Source organism: Muntiacus reevesi, chromosome X, assembly GCF_963930625.1.
Source record: "Muntiacus reevesi chromosome X, mMunRee1.1, whole genome shotgun sequence".
Taxonomy (NCBI): Eukaryota; Metazoa; Chordata; class Mammalia; order Artiodactyla; family Cervidae; genus Muntiacus; species Muntiacus reevesi.
In genome coordinates, this window is record NC_089271.1 from 19,824,175 (window position 1) to 19,837,640 (window position 13,466).

General features: G+C 46.0%; 1 protein-coding gene across 2 annotated transcripts in view; it reads left to right on the top strand.

The window, feature by feature from the left end:
- The window catches only part of SMS (spermine synthase), a 49,515-nt gene that overhangs the window by 16,728 nt on the left and 19,321 nt on the right, over window positions 1-13,466 (top strand). For both annotated transcript variants that reach the window (XM_065915880.1, XM_065915881.1), the window contains exons 2-4: window positions 3,266-3,386; window positions 7,065-7,155; window positions 7,708-7,772. In XM_065915880.1, the coding sequence (XP_065771952.1) occupies window positions 3,266-3,386; window positions 7,065-7,155; window positions 7,708-7,772 (277 nt within the window). The remainder of the gene's footprint in view (window positions 1-3,265; window positions 3,387-7,064; window positions 7,156-7,707; window positions 7,773-13,466) is intronic.

Here is a 13,466-nt window from a genome sequence, read left to right on the forward strand (position 1 = left end):
TTGGCTCTGGAAAAGAGATCCTAGGTAGGTGTTTCAGCTCCAGCTCTGCTTTCTGGAGTCTTCTCCAAGGGCTGGGAGCAGCTTGGCTGACAAGGGAGCCCCAAGGTCTGGAGGAAGGTGAATATGACATGAGGTGAACAGTGGACAAAATGGCCTGATCCCTGTGTCCCTGGCAAGGCCAGCACACTTGATGGCCACAGGATCTAGGCGGCGGTGACTGTCGGAAAGGTCATTCAGACCTAGGGTATTTTTACTGAATTGGGAAATAATCCCACAGTATAGAAATACAAGAACACTAAATTGAATCTCTTTTGTAATGTGTTTTCTTCAATTTGCAACCTGGCTGGAGGTTAGCCCCCTCTGCCTTTCTGCTAGGATGGTCGCCACGCTGGACTTGGCTAGCAGTCAAGGGCTTTGTGTGTACCAGACAAAGACACCCCCTTTTCCTACCCAGGGGATAGAGTTTGCTCCAACTCAGCCCCGGGACTCTTGTTCAGCACACAGCCTGGCCAATGACCCGCGGGGTGGCCCTGCCGGCGTGGCCCCCTCCACCATCATGGGGGGTTTGGGTTCAGTTGTGGAATGTGCCAACTGAATTTGGGCCTGAGGCCGTTTACAGGGAGTGATGATTTGTTTTATACACTTTCAAAACAGAAAACATCTGTTCTGGCCAAGGAGGGATTGAATAATTGCATAGTGGCTTTCCTAGTCACAGTTCAAGTACTGCCGGGCGCACTTGTCTTCACCACCCCACAGCTCGGTCACTTCCACGGTGGCCTGACCCCCCACCCCTGGCTTCTCAGACCCCAAAAGAGCAAGATCACATGTTTTCATCAAGTTTGAAATTGAATTTTTTTTTTTTCAGAGGCCAATTTCAGTCTTAAAACCATGGTTCTGGGGGATAAAATTCAAGCTTTCCTCTTTTAACTTCCTGAAGCCACTTTCAGAATAGTAAAGCCAGCTAGATTATTTTTTTGTCAAATGAGTTTCCCAGACACACAGTTTTGCTGGGAATGAGGGAGCCTTACATGGGCTAAGAGGTCGCCTCTCGCATCGGCCAGTGCTTGTGCTCGGGTGGGGCAGTGTGGATGCTGCTCCAGGGGTCCCTTCCTGATGTGGGAGTCAAGGTCCCTCCCCGAAGGGACCTCAGGTCATTTGGCTGAGCTCAGAGCTCGGCTACCCCCACACTCCCTGACCTGACCCCGGGCCCCATGGCCTGCCAGGCGGCACCCTCTGAAAGCAGGGGGCCCCTCCCTTTGGGGTGAACTCCTGTTGGTTTTTATGAGGGGTTTGCAGTCCCTTTGCTGTGCCCACTTGCTCCTCTCACACTTATTGGTATCGTACAGGTTTTTGGACGGGGATTGCTTCTCTCTCCCTACTCACGGTGTGCTATCTAGGCATACACACAGCCTGTCGTTTGGTTTTGTTCTAAATGTTGTCCGTGAGGTTTGGCAGTCCTACCCTAATTGCTCTGTGTTTGGAAATGGAGAAGATGAAAGAAATCACTCCTTCACTGCCATCTTTGCTACTGCATTTGCTTTTGTTTTTTTAAGCAAAGTTAAAATCTGTGTTTTGGTGGGTGTATTAGTTGGCCAGGGCTGTTGTAACAAAGTACTACAGACTGGTGACTTCAAGCTAAGGAAGCCTATTCTCTCCCAAGTTTGGAGGCTAGAGTCTGAAAGCAGAGCACCAGCAGGGCCACGCTCCCCTAAGGGGTCTAGGGGTGAGTCCTCGCTGGCCTCTTCCGACTTCTGGTGCTCTGCATATTCTTGGCTGGTGGCCATCACATTGCCAGTCTCTCCCTGTCTTCACCTGCTCCTGCTCCTCCTCCCTGTGTCTTCCAGGCTTCAGTCTCTGATAAGGACTTACTGGAATTAGGAGCTCCTTGGATACTTGAAGATCATCCATCTCGGCATCTTTAAATTAACTACTACATCTGCAAAAACCCTTTTCCAGATCAGGTTGCACTCCCAAGTTCTGAGGGTTAGAATGTGGCCATATATTTTGGGAGGCCACTTTTCTACCCCCAACAGTGGTAATAGATGAAATCACCTGGTTTTCAGACGCCAGTTAACTTAAAAATGTCTGCATAGGCCAGAATAAGACATATCTGCTGCCCAGTGTGGGCTCTGAACCTAGTTTGTAGCCCTTATTCTGACTGTGCGCTGGAAGGTGTTGGGGGGCCTAGTTCCAAATGTCATTGGAGATCAACTCTGTGTAGTTTGAAGGAATTCTTCCAGTCCATTTTGGCACTCCTTGGTTTATGGAAGGAATTCTAGTGTAATTTTCTTGTGAAACCACACTGCGGTCAACTGTGGATTTTCCGTTTTTTTTTTTTTTTTTCTTTTTGCTCTTGGTTTAAGTCACAGGGGTGCTTTGTTTTGACGCTTCTCAGCCTGCCCTCTTTTCCTTTATGTGGAAAAAGCATCAGCCTGTGGTGGGCTCATGGGACAGTACAGAGTAATTCCTTTTGTCTTATTGTGGTTCTTTATCCTTAACCTTCTCAAGGAATGAGTACTTTGGCAGATACAACTAGAGAATTCATTGCATTTTGCTTTTCATCTAAGTATCATACTGTTGGATGTTTGTGAAGATTCTGGATTCAAGTAAACCTGCAGAGGTTAATGCAATTTCTATAACTTTGACCTCAGTCCTTGACCTGAGCTCCTCTTTGGTGGGGGTTGGGGGATAGTGGGTGGGATGGGAGAGAGGGGCATCAGAATGCCTAGCAGGTTGTAGCATATTGAATTGTTCAGTTTCTACCAATTAAAAATAGGTTACTGAGTGGTGCTATTTCTTTTTTTCCCCCAATAATAAAAAACAAGGCATCCTTATTGCAGAACACCTGGAATACAGAGTCAGAAGTTTTGAAGTCATGTATGATACCCATCAACAGTGGATGGAAACCCTTTTCTAGCACTCTAGATCCTCATTAAGTTTATTTCACCTAAAGTGGAATGTCTTTTATCGTGTTTTTGTTTGATTTCTGGCTAGGCTGAATATTTTGTTATGCTATTTCTAGTTGGCTGAATTATCTGTCTGCATTTTTGGCACAGCTGTTCTGTGGTGGGTGTTGCCATTCTTACTGTGTTAGCTGGTAATCTGCAGCCTCTCCCTATGGGGTTGAGCAAGTTCTAGCTCATGACAAAGGGGATAAGTGATGCCCATAGCTCTGTTCAGGATTTCTCAAAAGTTGGTTCATCAAACTGTGCTTTGCTTCTCAATGTTTCAGCTGACCATCTTGCCTTCTCCCCCTGTTCTCCAGCTGATGGTGAGACCATTCTGAAAGGCCTCCAGTCCATTTTCCAGGAGCAGGGGATGACAGAGTCAGTGCACACCTGGCAGGACCATGGCTATTTGGCGACGTACATAAACAAAAATGGCAGGTGAGGTGACCGTGAGTGCTCCTATTCGGATCTGAGCGCTTCAGCTGTGTGTGTATGTAAAGACTGGTGGTGGGGGGCATCCAGATTGAGCGCTTTAGTTGTGTGTGTGTGTGTGTGTGTGTGTGTGTGTAAAGAGTGGTGGGGGGGGCATCCAGATTGAGTGCTTTAGCTGTGTGTGTGTGTGTGTAAAGAGTGGTGGGGGGGCATCCAGAATTTTTTTCTTTTCCTCCTTTGACATCTTTGAGGAGGGGACTAGAATCCAGTGCTTCTAGCACTGGAATCATCATCATAGAATCCCACGCCCAGGCACTCCCCCCAGAGATTAAGGCCACTGGGTGTTGCTGTTTCTCTGAAGACCCTCAGGTGATTCTGTGTGCCCGCCTCAGAAGCCTTCGGCAGCATAAGCAGTGTGAACCGGCAGGCCATGATCCAGATGCTCTGTGCTCCACTCAGAGTTTCTGCTGCAGCAGGTCTGGGGCCGCACCCCAAATAGTATTTCTGACAAGCTCCTCTCAGAGGATGTTGATGCTGTGGGTCAGTTGACCCCACTGTGAGTAGCAGTGTAATAAGTGGTTATCAGTTAATGCAGACCGTAGTCAAATGCAGGATGAAAAAGTCTGCAAAGAGCTTGATAGGAAGCTGGGGGCATCCAGGAGTTTAAGATTTTGGGTTTGTTCTCTCCTTAAGACTTTATAGATGATCTATCTAGACTTTTTCTCTGATCAGTGTGGAAATGAAAGTCAACCTGAGACTAGGGAAGGGAACCTAAATTAAGAAATGACTGAGAACAGGGGACTTCCCTGGTGGTCCAGCGGTTGAGACACTGTGCTCCCAGTGTGGGGCTGCCCAGGTTCCATCCCTGGTCGGGTAACTGGATCCTGCATGCTGTACCTAAGAGCCTGTATGCTGCAGCTAAAAAGATCCTGCTTGCTGCAGCTAAAAAGATCCTGCTTGCTGCAACTAAGACCCAGCTCAGCCAAGTTAAAAAGAAAAAAGAAATGACTGATAACAGAAGATACTGGTGCAGTGAGTTCTGTGTATTTCCCTAAGTCTATGTAGTATCTTCTAGAGTCTAAAACTGTTAAGAGTCTTAGTAATTTGCACTGTTAATTTTAAAACATGAACTCCTGTGTATTTTTGATGGCTTTTGTTCTTTTCTCCCAATGGAAACTAAGTCCTAGAATTCTACAAGGTTTCATTAATGTCCCACATTCTTCCCCTTGTTTTTCTAACTAAAAGAACCCCCTGCACCATCTTACAGAGGCTCAAAAGACAATGTCATGAGGTGAAGGAAATTTGTACTTTTGAGCTCTATTATTATTTTTGTAAGTCTACATAGTTCTTCCCTGTGAACTTATCTACACCTCTCAAAGAAACCTTAACCCCTGTGCCCTCAAGCCCAAATCTGTATTTCTGATTGCATAGCAAATCCCCATATATGCACAGAGTAGATCCCTCCAATGTATCTAAAGTGATTTCCTCTCAAGGGTGACCCAGACCCTCCATTGCCTCCGTCCTCGCCCAGTTACTGGCAAGTCTCCTGGAAGCAGAGGTCTGCAGCTGGCCTTACACCCTCTAGCCTCTCTTCTCCTTTCTCCCTGCCCCCTTCTCTCCCTGTCCTAGCTCTGGTCCGTAACTTGGGGACCACAGCAAGTCAGACCTTACCTCTCTGCCCCCTTGTCAGGTTCCTCCTCTAATCCAGCTGAAGCCTTGAATCTCTTGTTGTTGTGTAGTCGCTCAGTTGTGCACCTCTTTGCAACTCCATGGACTGTAGCCTGCCAGGCTCCTCTGTCCATGAAATTTCCCAGGCAAGAATACTGGAGTGGGTTGCTGTTTCCTTCTCCAGGTCATCTTTCCAACCCGGGGATGGAACCCGCATTTCCCACATTGGCAGGCAGATTCTTTTCTGCAAAGCCACCAGGGAAGCCCCTTGCATCTCCTGCCACCTCCTAAGGACCTTTGGGGCTGGACAGGGCCAACAATTCTACTTCAGTTCTTGAATCTTCTACCCTAGACACCAATCCCAGTTTTCTAGAAGACTTAGAATTCTTCCTGGAAGGGAGTTTTTGAGTGATAAGAGCTGTTGGAAATTGCTTCTGAAAACAGAGAGAAGAGAAATTAACACGCTTAGTTTACTTATTTTCTTGGCCTTGCCATGCAGCTTGCCAGCTCTTAGTTCCCTGACCAGGGATGGACCCTGGACCCCCTGCAGTGGGAGCAGAGAGTCCCAACCACTAGACCATCAGGGAAGTCACTAACGTGCTTAAAGACTTGTTTCCACATTGATCTTCCTCTTCGGTCACTTGCTCAGCTGGGACCCATCCCCATGCTGCCAAAGGTCTTGGTCCTGTCACCTTTTTTTTGGCCTCCATTTTCCCCCCACCCCCTTGCAACTTTCCCTCTTTCATTATTTTTGTTTTTAATCAGATGAGGTCAGTGCTTGTCCCCACCTTCCGGCATCTCCATGTTCCTGTGGTTCTCTGGTGGAGGATTCTGTGCTAGAACCACCTAGCTGGTTAAGAGGTGGCATTTCTCTATCGTTCTTTGACTCCTAGCTCCTCTCCTTTGTTTGGCAGATTGGGAGGGGGGCGCGATCAGCTAGTTCAGGTGTACATGAGTTAGTGGTGCCCCTGGCCTGAACTTGATTTTGAGGCCATTTAAGGACTGAAGGTAAAAATTAACTAGCTGTGTTTATCTTTTTTAATCCAAGCACACTGCTTGTATTCTCTGAACAGAATTCTACATCTTATTTAGTAGTATTATTCAAATGTTTCTTTAACCACACCTTATAGTAAGATAAGTGATTTTAGAACTTCCCTGATGGTTCTATGGCTAAGACTCCTTGCTCCCAATGCAGGGAGCCCTATTTGATCACCGGTCAGGGAACTAGATCCCTCATGCCCCAACTAAGACTGGTGTAACCAAATAAATATTTTTAAAAAGAAGTGATTTTATATCAGATGTGCACATACATATCTGCATATATACAAATATACATGTCGAATTGAAGGCAAAGTTTATTCAGATAATTCTTACACATGTGTGATACACTAGTTTTATTTCACGAAAAAGCTGGTCAGACACACTGAATTAGAGGTTAAAGCTTTTCCCGTAAGGAGCTACATAAGGTCCCTGTCACATACTCCTTTTTTTTCTTAAACAACTCTTTAAAAATGTAAGAACCATATTTAATCTGCATGCTTTACAAAACATGCCAAGGGCTGGATCTGACTTGTAGGCCGCTAACTTAATGAATGTAGCCACCACCTGTGTGCAGTCAGAAAAACACGGCTCTGTTTTGGCTCTGTTTTGAACTCCGAGGGTAATTGGGAGAACTGAGTTTGCTCTGCCCCACCCTCCCATCCTTTTAAGGAGGGATCAGTCACTGCTGAGGAGCCTTCTTAAAAATCAGATTCATAGGACTTCCTGCTGAAATCACTTTCTGGGCCCAATAACCTGTTTGAAAACTTTAGCACTTGATGATTCTGTCTAAAATGTTGCCTAAATGTTTGTCCTCCCTGCCCCCATGGAGAGGCTTCTAATAAGAAAGCCACAGAGTTAATTATGTTATTTAGGGGAAAAAGAGCAGTGGTTTTGCCTTTTAATTGGGTTGGTGCTTTTTTTCTTTTGAGTGCCATGATACAGTTCCTAACCTTATAATTATGCTCTCCTCTGTAGCTTTGCCAATTTGAGAATTTACCCGCATGGATTGGTGTTGCTGGATCTTCAGAGTTACGACGGCGATGCACAAGGCAAAGAAGTCGATAGTGTCAGTTTTCCACTTTTATTTACTCAAGTATTTAAGGATCACAAAAACGGCTCAGTTCAAAGATAAAATCATTTTCACCTAACTGTTGACTTCCCAGTTAATTTTAAACTTGGCTGCCTTCAGATAAGTGATTTTAGAAAAAAAATAATTATTCCTCAAGTGATTTTTAGGACCCTGGTTCTCATCTTTCCCTTGGCCACTTGAGTACTGAGTAACGACTTGACTTTGCACTGGAGGGAATGTAAACCTTTAACCAGGATATTATAGCTGCAATATCCTTGAGCCTTCCCCTTTCTTGTTACTTAAGATGCCTTTTGATACTGTTGATATCATAGACTGAAGTGAGGTTGGCACTGGGAGGGGAAGATGACAGGGGAGTATGGAGTTGGGCCAGGCCCGCAGGCTGCTGGAGAGTTGAGGGAGGACAAGTGTATCTGGACATCTGCCAGAGTAGCAGCTCTGTCAACATGACACTGACCTTCTGGTCTGTAATTTAGCTCTTCTACCCAGCTTGTTCGATAAGCCCATCGATTTCTTTTCTTGTCATTGCAGCTTTTGAACAAAGTAGAAGAAAGAATGAAAGAATTGAGTCAGGACAGTACTGAGCGGGTAAAGCGGTAAGTCCACTCCTGAATGTTCTTTTATATTGGGTTAATTGATAAAATGGGCTTCCTTTGTGATTCAGATGATAAAGAATCTGCCTGCCAATGCAGGAAATGTGGGTTTGATCCCTGGGTGGGGAAGATCCCCTGAAGGGCATGACAGCCCACTCCAGTATTCTTGCCTGGAGAATCTTGTGGACAGAGGAGCCTGGCAGGCTACAGTACATGAGGTTGCAGAGAGTTGGACACGACTGAATGACTAAACAATCAATAAAATAATCGCAGTGTCCTGTTATCCCTGAGCAGTGTCTATGTAAGATGTGGAAGAGATCAGTCAACTTCTGCTTCTGGCCACTTGATAGGCTAATGTAGATGGCCCTGATGGCAGAAGACTGTGTGTGTGTGTGTGTGTGTGTGTGTGAGAGAGAGAGAGAGAGAGAGAGAGAGAGAGAGAGAGAGAGAGAGAGAGAGAGAGAGAGAGAGAGAAAGATGCTAGATAAAATGGAACATGGGCAGAAAGGAGTGTACAGTGATGCTGAGGGGTGAAACTGTAATGCAGAGAATCAGATGGGGCTGGCACCTCAAAGAGGAGCTGGAAAACTCCTCCTTGACCGTGTCCAGTGAAGAGAAAAAAATCATCTATCTTTCCTCAGAGTTCTGGGCCCCACAGTAGAATTAAGCAGTTTTGAGAGATTTTGGCAGGATGGGATGATAGAAAATTTGCCTCAGTGCTTTCAGGTAGGATGATACTGACATTGTAAGAACATCAGAGGCAACCCACCTTGAGCACCCCCAGTAGGCCCTTTTCAGTTGATAACAAAGACCATTAAGCTTTCGTTGAGGAGTGCAGCTACTATGCCACCTGTGTCTGTTTAAAACTAAGTTAATAAAAAGAACGAAAACAGTTCATTTCCTTACTCACCTTTTGTCACTAGCTAATGGCTAGTGACTGCCATGTTGGACAGCACAGAGAAATGTTCTGCTGGACGGCACAGACGTATGTGCTAGTGGTGTCAGATGCTAGAAGAGCTCTGATAGAAGTGAAGTTTTGGCATTCTTTGGGAGGGGTAGAGTCTGACAGGTCCTGGGAATGAAGAATGTTGAATGAATCATGGCTCCACAGTAAGTTGTTCTGAGCGGTTTGGCCTTGCTCTCCCTGGTGATTCCTTATCAGACCCCCCAAATGGGTCTGTCCCTGGACAGCAAGGAGTTCAAACTAGTCAGTCCTGGTGATCAGTCCTGAATATTCATCGGAAGGACTGATGCTGAAGCTCCAGTACTTTGGCCACCTGATGTGAAGAGCCGGCTCATTGGAAAAGACCCCGATGCTGGGAAAGATTGAAGGCAGGAGGAGAAGGGGATGACAGAGGATGAGATGGTTGGATGTCATCACCGACTTGATGGACATGAGTTTGAGCAAGCTCTGGGAGATGATGATGACAGGGAAGTCTGGCATGCTGCAGTCCATGGGGTTGCAAAGAGCCGGACAGGACTTAAGCAACTGAACAACAATAACAGCTTGCTCATAAAGGCAAATACATAGATGCAATAACACAGAGAGACCTGATTAAGGTCAGACCATCACTACTGGAAGTGGCCAGAATACAGACTTCTCCAGTTCAGGGCATTTTCCACAAGAAGGAATCCTTACTGGCTGTTTAAGGATGTTTAAGTACTTAATGGTTCATCCTGCTAAATTTGATCAGCCTAGAGGAAAGCCCCTGGAGAAGGCAATGGCACCCCACTCCAGTACTCTTGCCTGGAAAATCCCATGGACGGAGGAGCCTGGTAGGCTGCAGTCCATGGAATCACTAAGAGTTGGACACGACTGAGCGACTTCACTTTCACTTTTCACTTTCACACATTGGAGAAGGAAATGGCAACCCACTCCAGTGTTCTTGCTGGAGAATCCCAGGGACAGGGGAGCCTGGTGGGCTGCCGTATATGGGGTCGCAGAGAGTCGGACACGACTGAAGCGACTTAGCAGCGGCAGCAGCAGCAGAGGAAAGCCCCAGGTCAGGTGTAGAATAATTAGAAATTTGTTTAATCTCCAACTTGAATACAAGGCAGGGAACTGCCTGTGAAGAGAGCAGGACACAGTATAGAACTTGGCTGCTTGATTGAAATCTGTCAGAGGAGCCAGACTTATTTATCCCCCAAATTCAGTTTAAGTATCCTCAGGCCCTTCCTCATCCTCAAGTAACTTGTCCACACCCACAATCTTTTCTGAAATTTTCCTCTTTTCCTGTTTGCAAAGTTTTCCTAATCTTTCCTGAATTGATCCATCTGAATTGAATGGGTTCCCACTGTGTCCTTAGTTTGGTGATAATGAATTGGCCAACATCAATGTGCCAGATTTTTTTTTTATTAGTGTGGTTTTTATTGGGGTTACTTCTAGGAGTGAACGAATAGATGAAATGCGTTTATGGGCCTCAGCACTCATGAAATCTGGTTCCTATGTGGTTGTGCTATGGGAGTTTTTGAAGTGAGAGTGCAGTTACACTTCTGATTTCAGTTCAAAACACAGCACAGGCCTTGTTCTTCTTGTCACTGTTTTTACATCTTTTTATAAAATCAGGGTGGAGGGGGCAGGAAGCTATTGGGAATACTTTGTTGTAGGCCCTTTGTTTTTGGCCTCAAAAGGACAAGAATGGTGCCACTTTGCTGTCTGAGGAATGGCATTGTTAGAGACTGAATCATTAAGGAATGACTCAGGAACATCTGAAATGATTACTCCCCTGTGGGCAGCATACCTTTAATTTCTCCTACCTGGTGAGAATTTTAGTCTTTGCAAACTTCTCAAAGATGTCGTGGTGTGTATCCCTTGATGGGAACCAGGACTCTACCCCAGGGCTGCCCTATTGTTTCTTCTGACTGTTCTACCTTTGTGTCAATATCCCCTCCCTTCTCTGATTAGCATGTGTTTGAACCTGCTCCCTGGAACTCAGGGAAGATCCAGGAGGCTGAAGGAAGCCTATTTCCTGTAGTCAAGAAATGGAGGGACAGACTTTTGTGCCTAGGAGCCCCCAGGGTCCTGCTGGTATCACAGAATGAGTAATTCATCAAGGTGAAGCCATCCTTTCAGATCCTCGTTTCTTTGGATCTCTTTAAAAAGGACTGTGTTGCAATAAAGAGCTCTACCTGCACCTAAGGCACCATTGATGCAATTGAGAATGGACGTTGTTTACATTGGCTTTGTGCAAGAGTTCAGGAACTGCCTATAGCTGGCTGTCAACCCCCAGGGGTAGGGCTCCTCCCCCTAAAGCCCTTGAGTTGACGTTTGGTGCTTTCATCCTGTGTCACGGGCTCGTGCTCCCACCACTCATCAGCCAGGGGTGGAAGAGGCTTCTCCCAAGCCCTGTTTGCCTGCTCCCAGGGGCTGTCCTGCCGGGGCAATGACGTTTTACAAGAAAAATTCCTTAGCTGCCTAATTAATTCCAACAGCTGCATTTGTTCTAGAATGTGAAGTGGTTAAATCAGGAGGAGTTGGGATTAAATGATAGTTTATGGAAACTTGCTTTGTAAATTCAGTGCCCTTGACAGATATTAGTATTTCCTCATGGGGCTTCCCAGATGGCGCTAGTGGTAAAGAACCTGCCTGCCAGTGCAGGAAACATGAGAGATGACGGGTTCGATCCCTGGGTCAGGAAGATCCCCTGGAGAAGGGAATAGCAACCCACTCCAGGATTCTTTCCTGGAAAATTCCGAGGACAGAGGAGCCTGGTGGGCTACAGTCCATGAGGTCGCACAGAGTAGGACATGACTGATGAGACTTAGCACACACGCAGTTATTTCTTCATTGAAAGCCTTGTTAACCTGTAACAGGTTCAGACTGTATTCTTGGAAACAAGTGAGCAGGGAGAGCAAAGACTTTGGAGAGCAAGTCGGAGGTAGCCCAGCATTTTAGGTACCTGGGGATTGCTTACTGCGAACCCCACTGTATTTGCGGACATAGAACTTGCGCGTGGTTGTGTTGTGTGTGCGCTGAGCTCACCTTGTTTGTGTTCCTCTTCGTTGGCCAAGCCTCCTTTCCAAGTCTGGTTTTCCCTGTCATGTAGTGTCCTCTGCTGGCAGTTTCTAGTATGCTCTGTGTAAGACACTCAGGAATTACAAAAAGGACTGAATGAGACAATCATCAGTTGGCAGACATTCTCATAATAATTGGTTCAGGCAAGAATCTTCTACATGCCACTGGTGAAGGTGTGTCAAGAGATTAGGAACTTGACCCGGTTTTCTTGACCTGGATTTCATGGACTTCCCCCTCCAGCCACGCACACACCCTGCTTCATAATTACCAAGGGACAGAAGGTACCTTTGCAAATGGAGGGATCTTGGGGGCGTTGGCTTTAACCACATGGTCACACTTAGCATCACCAATTAGGACAGGCATACATCTCAGTGTCCCTGATGTGATGGGTGCATAATGTGCCAATGTGACCCTACTGAAGAGATCTTCAGGCAACCCCCCCTGAGGGATTTTCTGCAGAACTGGTCTGGACTTTGCTGAGATGTGAAAGTCATGAAACATGGGGAAGGGATGACAGCAACAGCTATCTATTTTAGATGAAATGAGGGTAAAAAAGTAAAATACAGTATGTGATTCTTATTCAAAAGTAGAATAGTTATGAAGGAGATAGTTGGGGCAGTTGGGAACACTTAAACATGGATTCTCAGCTAGGTGATGGTATTACATGTGTGTGCACTTGGATGCATGTGCTAGTGACAAAGTGGTGACGCAGACATTCTTGGGGAGTCCTTCCTGCTAGAGTATTTGGGCATGAAGCGTGATGTTTCTAGTGGCCATTTTCTCCTTCAACTTCTTTTTCGTTTTTTAGGGAAAATTTAAAGTATTACAGAAAGGTCTTTTTAAAAAGTAAATTCTTGGGACTTTCCTGGTGGTCCAGTGGCTGAGATTCCAAGCTCCCTATGCAGTGGGCCCAGGTTTGACCCCTGGTCAGGGAACTGGATCCCACATGCTGCAATTAAGAGTTTGCATGCCGCAACTAAGACCTGGCACAGCCAAATAAATTAATTTTTTTTGCAGAAGTGCTTTTAAAATTATTTTTTGTTTATTTTTGGCATGCCTGGTCTTTGTTGCTGCCTGGACTTTTCTCTACTTGTGGCAAGTGGGGGGTACTCTCTAGTTGTGGTCTGAGGGCTTCTCATTCTCTTCTTGTGGAGCATGAACTGCAGTAGTTGCTACAAGTATGTGGGCTCAATAGTTAATGGTTCCTGGGCTCTAAAGCTCAGGCTCAAGTATTCTTGCCTGGAAAATCCCATGGACAGGGGAACCTGGTGGGCTGCAGCCCATGGAGTCACAAAGAATTGGATGTGGGTTGGCAACTGAGCACATACACAGAACACAGGCTCAGTAGTTGTCGTGCATGGGCTTAGTTGCTCCGTAGCTTGTGGCATTTTCCTGGATCAGGGATCGAACCTGTGTCTTCTCCGTTGGCAGGCGGATTCTAACCAGGGAAGCCCCAAGTTAATTCTTAATGTACAGCACTGTTGAAATTTGGTGGTGGCCATCCTTACATAGCCCTCAAAGTTCAAGTTTTTGGTTGGTTGTGTACTATTTAGGAGTCTGCCTGAGGCTATGTGGCTCCATGTGGAACATTCTTGTTCCTAGGTCTTCTTTTAAGGCAGCCTCACCTAAGCAGACTCTGTCATAAGGCTCATTCCTATTTTCCTTCTTTCCCCTTTTTTCCA